Source organism: Lagopus leucura, unplaced genomic scaffold (assembly GCF_019238085.1).
Source record: "Lagopus leucura isolate 7727_CA_CO unplaced genomic scaffold, USGS_WTPT01 Super-Scaffold_100004, whole genome shotgun sequence".
NCBI classification, from domain to species: Eukaryota; Metazoa; Chordata; class Aves; order Galliformes; family Phasianidae; genus Lagopus; species Lagopus leucura.
Window position 1 is genome coordinate 20023946 of NW_024962264.1, and position 19679 is coordinate 20043624.

General features: G+C 38.2%; 1 protein-coding gene across 3 annotated transcripts in view; it reads right to left on the reverse strand.

Moving 5' to 3' along the window:
• Window positions 1–19679, reverse strand: part of TENM3 (teneurin transmembrane protein 3) — a 469784-nt gene that overhangs the window by 5878 nt on the left and 444227 nt on the right. For all 3 annotated transcript variants that reach the window (XM_042870719.1, XM_042870718.1, XM_042870720.1), the window contains 4 exons: window positions 10262–10437; window positions 9449–9684; window positions 4410–4706; window positions 1584–3195 (listed from right to left, as the gene is read on the reverse strand). In XM_042870719.1, coding sequence (XP_042726653.1) covers window positions 1584–3195; window positions 4410–4706; window positions 9449–9684; window positions 10262–10437 — 2321 coding nt within the window. The remainder of the gene's footprint in view (window positions 1–1583; window positions 3196–4409; window positions 4707–9448; window positions 9685–10261; window positions 10438–19679) is intronic.

Sequence of the window (19679 nt, forward strand, 5' to 3'; positions counted from 1 at the left end):
TTGAGACAAATCCACACAAGTTAGACAAGGAACAGAATTTTTCACATGCTTAAAACAGTAAAAAAATATTTACTTAAAAATAATTTATAGTCTTTCCAGATAGATAAATGATAAGCCTCAGTCTAAAAACGCCAGCCAGCCAAATTAGTTATTTTAATAAGAACCTTAATAACCTGTGGTAAGCAGCATGCATGCAAATGTTAAGAGAACTAGAACTCTATTTTGAGGGCAGTTCTGCAGTTCTTGAATCACGTGCATTATTTTCAGTGCTGCAAAGAATCTAACTGCAGTTGTATCCCTTACAGCACATGCTGCTAGAAGCCAGATTCAAAGGCCGATTGTCATCCTTGCTCCCAGGCAGACTGTTAGCTACCCTGTTAATAGCTGCTGTTTTTAAATTAACACAACTCCGCCCCGATTCCCAGTATGCTTCTCTGAGTAGTAGTTTCATGATTCATAAGGGGAGCTGAGACCATCCTGTAGTCTGGTCCCATCTGAAAAAAACTCCAGATTATTTACATCTATTAAAATACAAAGATTAATATATATCTGATCGAGCCATGCATTTTTCAGAGCTTTCTGGCGATGTACACTATTTTTTGTGTGTAGATTAATAGAAAACACTACTCATCACTAAGTCTAGATGCACAAAAAGCATATAGATTACCTAAAAAATCAATTACGCAAGTGGCATGTCAGCAGCTTTCTATTGCCAAAAGAGAATTTTGTACTAATTTTTCTACATCCACCCTCTCCGTCTTGGCTGCTTACTCATTATTTTGTGCTGGCCCTGCACCTTGTTGGACTTCTGCTTCTTAGCCAGTTTACATCAGTATTCTTGGAGAAGCCCATTCTAGCAAACACCGACCAGTGAACTTTCAGTGAGTACTTTCTGCCATCTTAACGGGTTAAATTGGTTGCAGAAAGACCCCTCCTGCCCTTGCTATCTTACATTCTCATTCCCTCTTGTCTTTTTTTGTCCATAAATACACAGTTTTTACTGCTCTGTAGCCCAGATATAAATTGGACTAAGTCAAATGTAAGGAGATAGTCATGAACGGTTTTGAGGGGTTCTCACTTTTGTACTTGCTGAAGAAATCTATTTATTTTCATTATAAGAGCACTAGGCAATGTGTTACGATACTGGAAGGATCTCTGCTTTCCTCTTTCAGTACACTGTGTTGTGGACCTCCATCTCTCTTTGGTACCTAAATGTATGTCTTCAAGATTGCTATTTCACCATTCTTGATGAACATGTTTGCATTCGTTAATGTCAAGTGCTTAATGGTTCCTCAAAAATAACTTTATCCAAATATAATATACATAGACACTTCACTAGAATTGTGAATTCCAGTTTAAATTGGATGCGTACAGGTCCAGAACACCAAGCAAGTTAAAATCGCTTGGTTGATCTAGACCTAAATTTTAAGTGCTTTTCTGAATGATCATTTTCCCTGAGAGTTTCTGTATTAACCTTCCTCACACAGTCTGTATCCCAGATTGACAGATTCCAGATTATAAGAATGCAGAGTGAGAAATTTTTGAGCAAGTGGGAGAAAGTCTTAAATGAAGTAGCATTTTACCTGTGATGTAATCCTTCACATCATGTATTTTACTGGCTGGGTTGTTATTTCTAAACATGTACAAATTGAAAGGAGCTGGATCCTTCCCAATTCTCTTCCAGACTTCAATATCGGGTGTTGTCCACCGGCCTGCCATTATGTCATAATCTCTTTCTCCAAAGTGGACTAGCTTGGTCAGTGGGTCATATAAACCACCGTGGAATCCTATTACCAGTTGGAAGTCAAGGTTAGAGTCAAAGTAGATCTCTCCATAAGCAGTGTATTGAATTTGTTTAAGCATGAGACCGTTGCTACTAAAAACAGCCAGTGGTGTTCCTGTATTGTCAGATGCAATGTAGAACTCATCTCCACTGCTAATCTCCATCGCAAAAAGATGTCCCTGCAGGTCATAGTAAAGGGATGTGATTTCAGAACTTGAGTGGTTGTACACATGAGTTATCCTGGTTGGGTAAGTAAGGTCTGCGTAAAAGAACTGGAGGTGCTGTCCAAGGCTAGTTTTACTGGAAACTCGTCGTCCGAGGCCATCGTAACGATAAATCACCGTCCACCCACTGCCTTTGCTGTAAACTCGAGTGAGGAGGCCCTTTGAACTGTATTCAAAGATTTCGGTACCCCTCTGGCGCAGAAATCCATCTTCGTCTAATCGATACTGCACGTCACCTAGTCGGGTTATTCTGTCTCTCAGGTCATAGCGAAGTGGTGTCAAACGGGCACTACTGCTAGGGTTGAGCAAATGGAGGTTGCCATTCAAGTCATAGTTGTATCGCCACATTATTTTTTCATTCAGGTAAACAGTCTGGAGTTGACCATCTACATCATATTCGTAGGCGTATTTTGTGGTGTTGGCAAACGGCCCAATCTTAATTTCTCTTTTTGTCACTCGTCCCATGTTGTCATACTGAATTGTAATCCAATACATCAGTGAACGAAAGATTTCATATTGAATTTCCTTGATGCGGCCGTGTGCGTCAAAATGTTTTGTGTAAGTCATTACAGCTGTAGAAATGATCTGGTTAATATCATAATATATAACTCCAAATTTGCCAAATTGTTCAACCTTACCGGAGATATCATCAAACTGATAGAGATCAATAGGCAATGGGGTTTCATTGATGACACCTTGCATGCTAGTCACTCGGAAGCTATTGTCATAGCTGTAATCAAATCGGGCGTTTACCATTCCGTCTTCACTAAAGCGGAAAATCTGTCTGTCAATCAGTGGACCAATCTGCCTGTATCTAATGGTGCAGATAAAACCGTCGCTTTGGAGGTTTACCGTTTTCAGGACTCCTGCTGTCTCATCGTAAGTAAAACTAACTCTTGTACTATCATACAGAATTTCTGAGAGCTTGGTCTGCCGTCTGTACTTGAATAATACTCTTCGGCTTGTCCCCAGGAAAGCAGTTTGAAGGAGCTGCCCTTCTTCATTGTAGTCCATTATAACAGAGGCATTACTTTCAGGGGGGTTGTATATATTCCTGTAATAGCCAATGGAGTGAATAGTCTGCATGGTATGACGAGCAACGCTGGGCATGGTGACAGCAGAAAGACGATCCAGCAAATCATATTCAAAGATATACTGCCGTTGGCTATGAAGCAGAAGAACCATTGACTGAAAATTAAGAACAGATTTTTACCATGTGACAAATGGCGGAGTACCTCCTTGCATCCCCCTGCCATATACACATACTATTTCTTCGCAAAAATGTGACATTCCCACTTGGGAAAATTTATCTCCTCTTTAATTGAGTTATCCTTGACCTTACATGTTGTTAACATCTCCCTGCCTGATTTACTTGGATGCTTAATTGTAAGGGGTTCTGTAATTAGTAGTTTGACATTCATAATTTGCTACTTGTTATGACTGTATCACTTTTATCAAGCACTCACAGCTAAACAGCAGATTGTCAATGGATTCAGATAAGTCATGTTTAATATGGGAAGAAGTAAAACTGTCTTAGAGCCATTAACTCACGAGGAGAGCAACATATGGGAGATACAATTTCTTCCCTACGATTAGAGATGATTTTGAAGAATTTGAACAGCCTGGGATCCCTGAATACTGTGTTCTTGTTCTGTAAGTGTTTAAAACATAGGCGAAACAATTGTTTGATTATTTATATCAGAAGGAGCCACCCGGGATTATTCTGACATTTTTCTGATGTGTGGCTATTATGTATCGTAGGTCTTGATTAAATTATGTCTGTAATGTCTAGTAAACAGCATTTGCCGAGCAACAGATTCAATAGAAATACATTTAAACGCCACAAAGAAATAGATTCTGTTTTTGCACAGCAGGCATGAGATTTCAGAAGGGAGATTTTCACAGCTGTTTCTAGAGGAAGAACTTATCATTCAGATATCGTTATATACAAGGAAGATTCCTGATTTTTGCCTGTTGTTTTTTTCTATGCTACAACAAAGAGCAAGTGTAAACTGACAGCTTTAACTATCTAGAAACAAGAGCTTTTCTTGATAGTGGAAAAAAAAAACAGCAGTGAAGAATGTACAAATAGATAATTTTCAGCTGACTTACATTGCAGAGATCTAGTTCCTGTACCTTATTTTAACAGTTAAGATAAAAGGTAAATGTAGATGCTGCTTGTTAGTCTAGCCGAAATGATTTTAAAAGTCATCAATTCTTAACAGTCACCTAAAGCAAGGCTGCATATCTATTTTATAAAACATTCGCATAGGAACCACATGTTGATACTTAGAATAATCCAAATATGCTTCTGCTACGTCTTTTTGGACTGCACAGAGCAGTCAGATGCTGTATTATTTTAGCAAAATCAAAGCATTTTTAAAACCTCAAGTGTCCTTTACCTTCTCCAAATATGTGTAACTCCAAGTTTTTCCATCAGCAAACACTCTAGACACAATCCTTCCCTGTCCGTCATACTCTATTTTTTCACTAGTTGTCCCTCGCTGTATGCTGCCTATTTGCCCTGTGGATGAATAGGTAACGTTGACAGCCATCAGCTTGCTGCTTGGTAGCCACAGGGTTGGGTGCCCTGACGTGTCATAGGCAATCCTCAGCAGGAATTTACGGTGGTCGTCGTAGATCTTTTCTGTCTTAGTGGTTCGATCAAAGTCAACTGAAAGGAGGTTTCTGCCATTAACCTTTTTAAAACAAACAAATAAACAATAAATCAAGTAAATTTGCTACCTATTATTTCCAGGAAATGCTAGCAATTATTTAAGTGCCATTTCCAGTGATTGACTTGCCATGTATATAAATTATTTTAGCACCTTCTTAATATAAATGTGACGCACTACATTAGCATCTATTTTAAATAGGTCTATTCTGTGAAGGAATTTGGTGTAATTTGGGGTTTTTTATTGACAGTCAGTGTTAAGAAAATACTGAAAGATACACACTGAAAGCTTCTGCAATAAACAGTGCCATTTTGGAGAACAAATTGCTTCTTTTGCGAGCAGTCCAAATTTTATCTAGCAAACTTTTCAGTCATATTCCCAGCAATTGCTGGTCAAGTTCATAACAATCATACTCAAGGACTGAATACCAATCTTCCACAGCAGGTATTTATCAGAAGAGTAAATACAAAATTAAAATCTTCAAAAGAACATTTAGCTTTCAAGTTATGACAGACAGCTTTTAGAACATAGGCATCCCCCCTTTTAGATCAGATGGAAATGAAAACAGCGTACCATCCACTGACGCAACGTACTATAAGGCCAAAATGCTCAGTAGAGGATTCTCTCCTTTGCCCAGTTAACTGACCAGTTAAAGCCATACATGACTGGAAGACTACAGAACCACTGAAAAACACTTACAAATTTGAATCTGAAATAGGTATATTTATGTTGAAAACTGTTTTATCAGTACATGTAAGCTATAATGGTGGATAGTGAGTTACATATAACACTTTTACATTAGAATCTGTCCCTGCTGTTTCAGTATCTTAACTTACGTTAACTTTTTCATTGAAGCACCTCTCATTTTTTGTATGCATGAAATGAAAATGTCTGGTTTTCTCTTCCCATACTGGCATCTTTGCAATTCTCTGCTCATCCTCTCTTAACTGCTTTTTAGTGTTCTCTAACAGACCTCTAGGTTTCTTTGTTCATCTGCAAACCATTTCTGTATCTGCTTTGCCCTTTTAAAGTTATTCTAGATAAGGGTGAAACACTGATAACTAAGACTTTTTAATGCTGCATCTTGCTAACACATGAGAAGTAGAGGACAAATAGACACAAGTATATGTATTAAGAATTTTTAAAAATTCCTATTCAAGTACTTGATGCATACATATTAAAGAGGTGAAGAAAAATGGCTAAATAACATTTAGCAAAGAAAAAGAAAATGGATACTAGAGCAGGGAAATGGCTAAAGGTTTTTTTTTTTTGCATTTTTAGGCCTGTATGGTAAAAAATCCATATACCATGGATTTTGGTTCTTTTACCCAGAGGCTGATACATTTTCAAAAGAAGGACTAATATAAATTAGGTTTTCTACTATTAGCATTAAAGGTATTAAAGTACCAGAGATGGGTTGTAGACAAATATGAAAAAAAACCTCCTCTGAACACTCAGTTTTGCTTATACCTGTCTGCCTATTTATCGGTCTTATCTACATCATTTATGTTGATGTGCTCATTTTTAGTACGAACTCACTAGCATGACAACCATCTGCACTACTAGTATTTCAGAACAAAAAGCATATTTTCATGCAAAACTAAGAAAAGAACACAAAAAATCTGGTAAGATGCAGAATTCCTGCTTTGTGGATTACATTAACTGTCAAATAGTATTTAAATACACTGTGAAAAATTAATGCTAGAAGACTGATTCTGAAAGTTAATTGTTTTTTAATATCTTTCACGTATTTTTTGTTTAAATATTTCAACACTTACATTTGATCATTTGCCTAAATCTGTACTTAAATCTTGTCTATTTCTGGCTTTTGCTTCTCAGCCTCTCCCCATGCATGCCTGCAGTCATCTCTCCCTCTCTCTGCCCATTTTGTTTCTCTGATATTTTTCTTCCCTTTCTTTCCCTTCCTTGTTTAACATTTAATTATGATTTTTAATGATTTTCTTGTCGGCCTCTCAGGCTTAGATGCTGAAGTGAGAAGAGGCACTTCTGATTTCTGAACAGGCAAAGAGGGAAGGGTGGTTTTATGGTTAAGGCAGATGTCCAAGCAATTGCAGATAATTTCTTGGCTAAGCACATCCTTCCGGTGTAAATTACAGCAAAGTACTTAATCTAGCTGTCTCACTGCCTTATCTGCTAAATGGGATAATAACATCCCTTGATTCTCCCTTTCCATCTGTCTGGTCTGTGTAAGGACAAAATACAAGAGGAAAGGAAATGCCTCTTTCTATAGCCAGATTCATGCTTCCAAAATCTGCTGACAGAGCTCTTGCATTCAGACTTGAGTGTTTGGTGAAACTGGCTGTGCTTGCATAATCTGGTGATACAAGTGACAAGGTTTGGTGATTTAGTTTTTTTCACTGGGTAGTATGGGACTAGAATAATGTATGTCAGTTGAAGTCCTGCCTTCAACTGAAGCATTTTTTAACAATAGCTTGGCTACCAAAATGCTTCTACAGTAAAACTTAAGAATGTTTGTGTTGTGTCTAAGACAAGCGGACTCTAAATAGATTTGATAATTCTGGGCTTCATTATGATATAAGGAGTAACTTAGGAATTTTTCAGTGAATAAACACTTAATGACACAAAACCAAGTCTCTTGACACCACCTACATGCTATTCTACTCTTTCACTAATTACAGCGCCCACCTACCCTGCTCTGCTTTAACTCCTAGCTTTATTTCTAGTGCTTCACTGAGAAGCGTGAAATCAGACAGTGATTTCCCCATGAGGATTACAGATATATTGTCGTGCCTTGCAGAGAGATTAAAGAGATTATTTGAAATCTGGAGACCTCTTCAAGGCTTGGAGCTTATAAATTTTCTGAAGGTAGTGCTAAAACCCTTCTTGTGAGCTCTCTGTTGGATGTTACATGTCCTCTCTATATACACCTCTTGAGACAAAGCTCATAGCAGCTCCTTTCTTTAAGACACTTGAGAGAGAAGATCTGCCTGGCCTCAGCACAAATACCCCAAAAAAGCCCTTCCATGAGGAAGAGTGCCAGCACCTGTGCCAAAGACCTCTGCAACAATACACATGCAACAAACTTGAACAAAAGTTAAATCGACAGGTAATCGTTAAAGTTAAGGGGCGGGGAAAAAAATGATACATATATATATTTTTAAATAAAAGACTATTAGTAGTGGGTATAATACATACAAATAGAAACCCAAGAGAGTTCCACAGAGTGTACTCCATGATGTTATATACCGCATATATATGTATATGAGTACATTTACATATTTTCATTATATTTTGTTTACATTTGTTTTCTTTGCAGCAAAATGTTACTGCTGTATCTGTAGATGGAAATGATGAATTCTGTGAGTTATTTGTATTCTTTCTGATCCTGGTTTCTTTTTCTGTTTTCCTACAACCCCCCCTCCTGCCCCATCCGCAAACTTTCTATACTTTCTTCCTATGTAAATTACTTTGAAAAAATCTTCCCTTTTTTTTGGTAAATCAATTATTAGGCCACACTCTCTGCTTGCTCTACTTCTCCCATTTGTATATACATTTTTAATTACTGCTATTTTATACTATTTTATGATCTTTCACTTCCTCCCTCTTAGGTTAGATCTTTCCCACCTCTTTGCTCTTTCTTCTTTCAACTCTTTCAAATCAGAGTTTCCCTTGACATTTCTTTAACCTCCTTAGTATTTGAATCAATTTTGCTTTTCTTTTTAGAACTGGACTAAGGGAGATTTGTTTCAGTGCCAAAACCAAATATAATCAATATTGTTATTTTACTTTTCCGTAGGCTTCCTTCAAGAATGAATTGGCAGATTTACTCTATCACCTTGTTATGTAATGAAACAACTATGAACCAGAACCAAGGATGAGCTTCATAAGCATGGGTTCCTTTTGCTCTTCCCGCTACCATAGCTAGATGCAAGTATGTTGTTCTTAAGCAGCAGCTGTTGTATCTAATCATCCTTCCTTCCTGGAGAAAAATCAATTACTCTTCCAGGGCAAGTAGTAGAAATGTAAGATGCATGACAGCATTCTCTCCTTCCCAAAGGAAAATATAAAAATTTTAAATTTAAAAGTAGCATGTTACTATCTTAGAAGTGGTTTGAAATTATTTACCTTTACCTGATATACTGCTTAGGCCTTATTTTAAACAATTGAGTTCAGTCTTAATATGTCAGACCTCCAATGTAGTCTTGAAATGGTTTCCTGGCAACTCTATTTCAAATGCTTAATCTACGTTGTCTTTACCAAATGGCTGTCATAAATCAGTTTGCTTCCTACTTACATTTCACTCACTATATAGGAAGAAGAAGTGCCAACAAAATGGTAAAGACATATGTTAGAGGAATATGTCATTCACAATCACGCAGTAGAACTCTCTCTACCAGAAATAAGTATTAGTACAACTTTTATTAAAAATTGCAAAGAAAGAAAACTCTGGGCCCATGGTGGCTTATGGTACAATAATTTAAAACAATTTAAAATCAGGTATGTGAATTCAGCGCTGGAAATAAGAAGTGAAGGCAAATCTAAAAATCATCTTTTTATCCTTTTTCTTTTCAAGTCATTGCAGGCTAAAGCCAGTGTAGATTTTACAGAAAAGAGTAATAAGGAAGAAGACACAAAGTAATAAAAGCAACAACTTCCAGATCAACACTAAGCTTACCTATGGTAAATATTCTGTGGCTGCTGGATGGCAATATCTACAAGAATGTGTTTATCTTCCTGTAAGTAAGAATGCAGTAGACACTACCCATGCCTGTTTGCATGCTTACCCTGAGCTTTCGGCCAAATACGTTGACTTTTCCCTGGGCTTGCTCCTTCCGAAATCGCCACTCCACCAGGTTCTGCCCATTCTCCCCTGGCAGAGTCATGTTTCTCTTTGCCACTGTTGGATTGGCAGTGCCAGCCAAGACATGCGGCTCCGTCTGGTAGTGAGAATCCAGGCCACTGGCATACAGGATTCTAAGTGAGCCATCATAGCCAATCTGGTAGCTGTTTCTTAACTGATCTGAAAATGCAAAAGAAAACCAAAACAAACAAAAAACAAACAGAAACACACACGTGTTAATTCTTTCTTTGTCCTGCATTCCTTATACACTGTATGCATATAACACCTTTACCTACAGACACACTGGAAATAAAACCCAAGGATGAGAGAGATGACGACATCCATATCGTATACGCACGTATCACAGGAAATCACAAATGCCTTTGGGACATACCTTCAAATTCACTTAAACACTTAAGAAAAATCCCACCTCTAGAGTATGGCACAAAATGTATTCTCTGCTGCTTCATTAGACATTTTTTGCCTCATCCTGTGCCTGCTGTGACTACTGACTTTTGCTAGGATGTGGCTGCTAGAATCTCATGTACTATTTTAAAGCTCAAATCTCACTTAAGTTATTTGATTAGGAAACATTTAATTACACTTTTATTGTACCTCCTTCCTTCCCTGAACAGATCTTTTTATGTATCACCTCCTCCTCCAAACATTAGGCCTGTAAAGCTTCTGATTTGAGCTGCTTGTACTACAAGAAATTCGGTTTCAGGTCAGTATCTGAGAAATCCTTTGTATACAGTACCTTGAACCATGGTGTAGAAAGAATCAATCGATGATAAGTTGGAAGTGATGCTGACATCCTCCTCTCTGCTGGATGATTCGATGTCCACTGTAATGGCTCTTTCCATTTCCCCATGAAGGTTAGTGACAACTCCAGTCGGGAATGTAACATTTGTCAGACGGCCCTCACTATCGTAGCTTAAAAAAACAAAAAAGTTCCTAAGTGATACATGGCATGGAACAAATTGTTTTCATTTACAAGTAAGACAAATCAAAATACCAGCTACTCAGAATTGCTAAGGCACGTTTACTTTTTGTGCATGGGATAGGCACAGCAAAGCCTTCAAGCATGCCTGGAAGCAGTGAAAAGACTGTTTAACATATAGGAGCCTCAATGGTGACAGCAAGAGCAAACAGATGGATCCTCAGCTCCACATATTATTCTTTGAAGTGTGACCAGATCCCACTGCACAACTGACACACCACTTCAAAGGGAGTTTATTAGTCGGTGCTAAATTCTGATCATTCTGCACTCACTCCCTAAGACCAGAATAGATTTTTGCTGTTACTGTAGGAATCCTCACAGACTTTTCCTTTGGCCCTTCTTAGTCACTGAGTAGGCAGAGCACTTGCACTCCCATTCCTGAGCACTTAACATCCTTTGTATTATTCAGAGAAAGGATCTTGGGTAATATTTATTCTACTTACTTAAGCTATTTGTTTGTAGCTGGAAATCATATCATATGCAACTCATTAGCTTGAGAACTGTGGCACAAACCATGCAGGAGGTGTGTTTTCTGTCTTTGCTGACATTTCTTTAAACTAATAGCTATATAGTCATTTATGTATGAATAGGTACATACAATGCCAGTTAGTGAAATAGACGTGGGACTTCTGAAGCATATCTTTTCATGTGCTGTGTTTGTTAGGTGTACTCCAGCTATTAATACCACAGATAAGATATGCACAGCTCTGTGTATGTGAAAAACAAGACGAAGGAAGCGATCCCATCAGAAGTACAGCACTTTCTGACATTCAAGTAAGTGTGATGGCATACTTCCATCAGGTTTTTCAAACACCAGACCAAGAGCATGCTCAAGCCTATTGCAGTCTTAGAGTTCAGAGGCAAGGCATTGTGTAAGCTTCAGGTCACACAACTGCCTTTGAGATTAGCTCCTCCATTGTGACAGCCTAGATTCATCAGATTAGGTGTTCTACTGAGGCTCTGAGTTCACAAGTATAGTCTCTGTGTATCTGCAACAGAGAAAAACATCTAAAGGGTGATTCGACCCACCTAAGACCTATTTGCTGTCTGTAGCTGCCCATCCATACCACAACTACGTAGGAGGAAGCTGAAGGAAGCTTTAGTCTCCCAAAGTCCTTACAACACAACCCTGCAGATCTACAACATGTGCTAGGAACTTCATACTTAAAATTATTATCAAAATTGCTCCCTTTGAAAGAGAAACCCCTCAAAAAAATCCCCCAAACTCCAAGCATATCACTGAGGCTACAAAAACTCATTTTTAAATGGGGAGAATTTTAACCCACAGTACTCTTACTTTCTCTGAATATCATGAGCACTGAACGGATTGCTGTAACTGAAAGGATTAGGTTAAGAATTTTTTTTTCCAGTTTGCTTACTCTGTAGATGACAGCTTTTTGCACACAGTCATTTTTATCCTTTTAACACAGTTGATTTCCTTTGTTTATGAGAGACTTTCACTTAGCAACAGGGAAAAGAAAAGAATGTTTGAAAATCAGAAGCCCTTCTGCAAGCCAGGGAAATCAAGTGGGAAAACTTGTTTCTTGAAGTTAAGTATATTTCAAGATAAAAGTTTCTTTTTTTTTTTTCTTTTCTTTTTTTCCATGGTGTTTCTATCCCTAATTTGGGCTCTCTTTCACGTATAAGACTTGGCAAGCAGAAATACTGCATGTATGCAAGAAACTAAAACAAACATGCCAACATTCCTTGAGTGTAAATTTGACTGCAAACCCATTAATGACCTTTGGTTCCATAATTTTTTTTTTTTTTTTCACACACAACTTCCCTCTTTAACTCCCAGGGGAATATACATTCTCCAATTAGTGCCCTTTTCTGTTTTCCACTTTACAGAGGAATGCCTGAAAATACTATCAAGTTATCTTGTTGGGAACTACTTGCATCCTAGGAGCCAAGTGCCAGTTTTCATTTTGACCAATGCTTCCTAAAGCCATAAAAGGTAAGATTTTTCTGTGAGAACTTTTCGCCCTTTGAATCACAGTATTTATGAGAAGTTATATTTCTCAGTTCAGCACTTGCATTGAAAAACAATATGCATCAGTAGCTCTCAGTAGTGTATGGCTTCACTACAGCATGCAGCGCTGAACATTGCTATTCTTGTTATATGCATTCTTGCTTCCACATTATTTTTTTTACTTTATGTGTATAGATCCTGAACTGGTCTCTTCTTTCATAAATACATAAAACCACAAGTCTCAGATAAGCAGCTAATATTATTGCAGAGGGGGAGAGCTCAAAGATCAACAAAAATTCATGCTACTCATTCATGTTCTTAAAAACACGTCCTGAAAGTGAAAAGAATCTAAACAGTTGTGATTGCTTGATCCAGGCATCCAAGTGCAGGAAAAAAACATGAATGAGATGTGAAAGGTAAGAACAGAATTTCTCCTACTTTTATAGGCAGGAACAGAAAAAAGGCAATAGGTCTTTTTATAACTTACTATATCCTCCATTATGTGATGGATTATAATGTGTGCCCTTCATCCCGTTCACAGCACGTTGAATACTGAACTTACTTTTATACTTGATATCTTTTTGCTGACAATGAAAGCCTTATCAATGCTCAACATAGCAACATCACTCATACCTCTGGGCATTCCTATACTATTTTTCTTATTACATCCAAATATCCTTGCATTCGGCTGCCAAGGTGAATTTATTCATCCAAGTTTGTCAGTTTTAGACCAAGAGATTTCTTTTATCTGTCTAGTGTTCTAATATTGAAATTGCCCTAAAAGGAATGAGACGTAAAGTCTATAGGGTAAGCACCTATATTTGGCATTTCACAAACACTTTGATCTTTTCATCCAAACACAACTCAAGTACACATTACTGCTGAGCCCTCTGACCTGTCTCCTGTGAGAGGCTCCATGGCAAAGCCATTCAACCAACCTCTTGGCATTCCTCAAGAGAGGGTAGCACGTTCAGGAACCTAAACCAAAAATTGCATACTCATTTACCTCATGTGTTTTAATCCTACCAACCCTATTTCACTCATTAACTCAATGATCTTCTTGTCTGGCCGGTAACTCCAGAAGACAGAAGTAAGGACAGGGGCATCACCTCTTGCTGAATTTCCCTTTAGATCAAATTTGTTTCCTTCCTTAGGATGAACTGCCACTGCTGGCTAGTTTTCCTCTTCTGCAGTGACAAATCGACAGAGATAATGATTATCAGCTTCCCAGATTCTTGACCTCTTGCTCTTTACCTGCTGGAGATCTCTCTTCCATTGTTCATCTTCTTTAGTTTTAATTACATTCTGTCCTAGACCATTTTTCTGATCTAGTCTTTGTAGGACACTTTTCATTTTGCAGTGATAACTTCCTGGTAATCCTTGTCACAGATGGAAATGTCCTACTTTCTTTATTTCTGTCCTGTTTTTCATGTGAGGTGCCTATTATTTTGGAGCACATTTAGCTTGACCCCAACTTACAGAGCATTATTAATGTTCTATATTGGAAGCTACTTCAACATAAAATAGGGAACAACAGAAATGAGGTGTATAGTAAAGGTTGCTGCTAAAGCCAATAGCTAAGTTATAACTGATGCTGTTTTTTCCAGAGACCTCTGTAGCATATTCCTGTAACAAAATATATATTTTTTTTCTGTTGTTGTAAACATGTCAGGTTAAAGAGCAAGGCATGTTGGTTTCTGCACGTTTCAGATAACAAGACATACGTGCAAATGTATGTTATGTATTTCAATAAAGGCTGGTTATGAATTACACTCTTAATTGGGATACAGTATTAGAGAAATGAGGCATGAATGCATTTCATAATGCAGACATGTATAATTTTGACGGTGGAATGAAAAGTACTGTTACACACTCACTCAGCATATGCCAGGCATTTCCTCTGTGCATCTTGAATTACCAAGAGTGGTTAGAAATTTCACAGAACATTACCCTACTTGTTTCAAGGTGTTTGTAGGAAGGCTTTAATATCAACTTGCTGCTTACTGGTGGGTGAACACAGGAAGTTTAAAGTTCACTTTCCACAGAGCAGTGTGGTGTGGGGTTTGTTTAGATGTATAATCACTGTGTTGATCCATACTGAAGATCTACCCTAACCTGGTGATGAAATGCCTCATTGAGCTTGTTGAGGCCATTAAGTTCACATTTAGAATAAGGACTGTTAAATAATGTTTCTCATTTTGCAAATCCTTTCTTTCAGTTGTATCTAGCCTTTCATAACATACTTCAAATGTTGTCCCTCCAAAAAGTTAGTTCACAGTTTGAAAACAGCAGAAAAGAGAAGCCACCCTAAGTCACCTGGATTGGTTATCACTGCCTTGCTAAACCAATGACAAAATGGTCATCCTAACTGATGAAGAGGAAACAAAAGCACAGTCTGTATATAATTCGTTTCTCTGTTGTTTCATTGCTGGTCTGGAAGTCTCCTGTCCTTCACTGTTAAAAAACGGAGCACAATAACTTACTGGTAGCTCTGTTCCAACCATCTTTAACCATTATGTGGGCTGTCAGAAGAGAGGCAAAGACCCTCACCTTCAACATTATAACATTATAATTTTCCCCTTTAGCTCCATTTCTGAGTTGCTTTCCCGATTTTGATATGCATTTTTGCTTTTTATTTATCTGAAGAGTGATTGAATAATCCTGCTAAGAATGAACAAACAAAATAATCTACACATGCATGGATAAACAAACAATTTTGCCTTTTTTTTAAATTTATAGACTTACTGATATACATACATCAGTGGATCCACAACTACTCATTTATAATCTGCCTTCTTAAAAATAATATTAATTGAAGTACCGTATGTACAGATTCTTTTATTTGCACAATGTGTATTTGAACTTAAAAGGTGTAACAGCTTACTTGTTAACTCATAGTATAAATGTATCCGGTAACTCAAAATATTAAACTATAACTTACTTTTAAGTAAGTATTAAGTAGATTTTTTTTTTTTTTCCAATGGAACCATAAACAATGAGATAGCTGTATGTCTTTCTAACATTCCTTCTTTTTTTTTTCTAAACATAGCAAGAAGGGAACAAATATGTCAAAAATGACAATTTGATGTATGTACGTAGGCTTGTAAGTTATGACAAGCAGCTTGATTTTTTAAAAACTATTGTCTGATACTGGTGGGATTTTTCTTTTGTTCTTGCTTGGAAAGTTGTTAAGCACAAGAAAAAAAAAAATCAGTATTCTTACCAATCTTACAGAACTGTAAGTATGTGAAAAATATCCTCCTTTATCTTGCCTCCCTAACCCTCCTTTCTTTCACCCTCCCCTCTCAACCTTCTCCATATCCCATCTCAAGCACAGGAGGAGTGAGATGGAGCTGATCTCAAACAAAATACAGCTAAATAAAAATCACAGAAAATAGGTCTTGGAGTGGTGCTTTAAAGGACCTGAAGTAAAATGCAGCCTGAAATCCAACTCTGGACAGGAACTTATCTGTTACAACTTGATTTTAAAATGGAATTTGGACAGAAAATACAAACTCATAACATACAGAGGCTGGAAAGGCACTAAAAGTCTGTTAAGTATCAGCTGAATTTCTCTGTCCTCTCTATATCAACAAAGTGTCAGAAAGTTCAAACCTAAATTTGAGCAGATGGTCACTTTCTGTCCCTTTGTCTCATTGCCGCTTCCCAGTCTTCATCCCAGTTTCATTTGGGATAGTCTGATCCAACTGTTTGTTACATAATTCAGGTGATGGTCTTTTATCTCAGCAAGCTGGTCATTATGAATGTTTCAGCCCGTGTTTAATGAAGAAATTACCTGAGCTTGAAAGTGATTGGCAATTTTTCTTTTCACCTTCTCCTATAATTACTGCAGCATTTGAGGCTTTTTTGTGTTTCTATTTTGTCATAACTTTAAAATTTTCAGTCTTTTCTGTAAACAAGCATTCAGTATACTACACATGCAAAGAATTCATCTAAATTCTTGACAGCTGTAAGTCATCTGCAAAACAACAGGCACACTCTAAAACCACAATCACTGCAGAAAATGTCTGTTGGAAAGGAGCTCCAAGCAAAGAACCAACACCTTTCTCCCCTCTCCTTCCTCCCCCATAGCTCTCTCCCCTCCAGATCAAGATGCTCATTTTCCACTTCATCACACAACAATGAGAACAAGCATGAGTTCCCCTGCACTTCCCTAGGACGACCATTGGACAGCCTAATCCAAAATGACTCCCGGACGGGTGTTTTGGGGGAACAGTGTTTTGCAGTGAATGAAGCAATACATGAGTTTATCGGGACTTCATCTTTACTTTTTGCCAGAAGAATGCCAAGCCTTTTTACTTGGAACTTGCATGAGACTGCGACATTGCAGTCTTCTAGCACTGCACTGTTTGCTGTGATAAACACCTGCCTTTTATATCCTTTTAAGGACTCCCATCACATTTCTGACACAGTACTTACACACACAAGAGGCTGGATAAACAGGTTTTTTGTGAGTGCTGCATTCTGAGAAGCAGTCAGAATGACTAGTGTATGCTGAGGGGGAAGGGGTGCACTGGGAGCAGCTGGGCACAGGTGGTGTGACTGAACTTAGAGGCATTACCTGGGGATAGAGCAGCTTCCTGAAGTTGTGGTTGCTCCTCACCCCTTTTGAACACTTGTGACATTTTTTAACGGAGTGCAGCTGATTCAAGGTCAATAGTATCAGGATTGTTTGTATGAGGATGAGACTACATTACAGCAGGCAGGCAGCCACAGACCCACAGCCAGGCTTTTATCTGTAAGACCTCAACCCTCATCCCTTGCCTTTCCACTTCCCTCTAATGGGAACTCACCCCCCATCAGCCCACAGGGTCTGGGATCACGTTTTTGCCAAGTGTGCGGGGTGAGCACCCACCCTTCAGCAGCTCCCTGTGCATGGCAGCTTTGATCTCAGGGCTCCCTGAGGCTGCTTCCTCCCCTCTTCCCTACGCCATCCATCACCGCGCAGATAAACAGTGCGCCCTGCTGATATAAATACAGGAATATAGCCTGTCAAACAGAAGAAAAGTTGGTGTGTATGCACTTTGTATGACAGATTGGCCCTTGCTCTAAGGTCTGCTTACAGTATCAGAGCTGAGGCCTTCCATGCAAAAAGAGGCAGGTCTCCTCAGTCAGACATTTTGTTTACAAATAAGTTACACTGCTGCCTTTTTCCTCCTCTTTTACGGTAAAAATTATCAGTATTTTTACAGAGCCGCAATAACCAACTTGGACATAATGAACTTAATACGTTACATTGTTTGAATATTTAGCAAAAGGAAATCAGAATTATACAGGTATGTATTTTTTTTTTTAGGACAGCAGAATGCCCAGATAATAAAAAATATTGCTAGATGCAGGTTCTGTGCTTAATTTTGAATAGCACTCTTGTTCCTTGGGTGTTGAGTCAGACCCACCCAGTGCAGACTTCAGAAGTGACAGACTGCCATCCTTGGAGAAAATTGGGTAGGACTCCTAAAGAAGCTCATCAGTGTGGCCTCACTGAGGACATGCCCTTCTACCCAAATTAGCAATTTCCATGTTAACTGCAGCAACTTCATTAGATTAGTAAGTTAGAGTTAATTCAAGTTAATAAATGTTAAATTCACACTAATAAAATTCAGCACTGATTACTGACAGGTATAAGCCTTATGGCTTTGGAAATACAGCCTCCTTTGAAAAATAGGTTACAAAAGCCTAAAAAGTTGCTCTCTGTTTTCCTGCAGGAGACCCACAAAGGAGATATGTGAAAGGCAGATGGATGCAAAGCACAGAGGAATTGGAAAAAATGGACAAAGACCAAAACAACATAATGGCATAATGGCTGACCAAATCTTCAGTAAAACTGACCATCTTTACCACCTAATCCAAAATGACTTCCCTCAGAGACAGGTATTTCAGGGGAATGGTGCTTTGCATTAAAAAAGCAGTGCCTGGGGAAAGAAACGATGAAAGATGAGGCTTGAACAAGAGGACTTGAATACAGCGTGACTGAAAAGTGCTGTTGACATGTGGTCTGCAACTGCCTTTCACCACTCAGTGCACTGGCTTCCAGTGAAGTGAGCATAGGGGAGAGATGGGAAGCTTGGCTGTAGCCTCACTGACTTTTATTTGACATAGAAAGCAAACATGGGATAAGAATATTAGCATGAGGATAACTGAACAAATGGTATTATATTCCTGATAAAGCCAGAAGCAAAATGGATACTTTCAGAAGTGTAATCAGAGTTGATTGGATTGACAATTCAGGGCATTTATGTCATTAATAAGAACAATACTGTGTGTTGTTTTTTTTTTTTGTTGTGCTATTCTTCTAAGTGCTTTCCAAAACCACAGAGACATCATATGCTGATTTTCTTGGCAGAAATCAAAGCTTCTCCGCTCTTCCTCATACATGTAAGATGTAATGATGTTGATATGTCTCCTCAGGGTTGCTATTTTGATAATATTACCTATTCAGTACTTTCTCAGTTCTGCTTTTATTACTTAGCCTAGTTTTAAGGACAAGGAATAGCAAATATTCAAGAATCAACAAAAGGGTAGAGCAGTTCTACTACTGATATCAGAACAATTAGGGGACAAGTGCAATGAAAAATTTTACGTTGATATATGATGGTATAGATGATTTTCAAAGTCTATTTAGTAGGATGAGTCTGAAGCAGCAATGTGGCGTGCAACACTGACAGCATGGCCCTACTGTACTATATGACAGTATACTGCATTGGAATTACAAAATTTACTGTGGAACTGAGTTATGTTACAGATAAGGAAACTGTGAGACCATGACATCTATTCTCATCGAAAGAATGTGTAAGAAATCAGAAAAGCTTCTTAACAGTTTTATCTAAAGAAGGAGTATGGTGAGTACGGACAGCAAGCACAACTGTCACTAAGATCTCCTCAGAAATGGCATGCTGCATGAACACAGTTATGTGTCTGTGTCATCGATGGGAAGGTTTACAACATGCAGTGTTCTTCAATTTGCTGTGACCACACACAAATTGAATGCATCAGCTACATATTTTTCTTGATAAATTCTCTTGGACAGAGGGAATATTTAGCTGGTTTGGATAGAGGGAAATGCTAATGGCTTCTTGGCCAGCCTTGTGTCCATGGGTCTGTGTAAGAGGGAGAGAGGTTTTGCCTACAGGAGTTTCAATTTGTGCCATGTTGAGAGGGAGAGAAACACCAAGTTTTGATTAA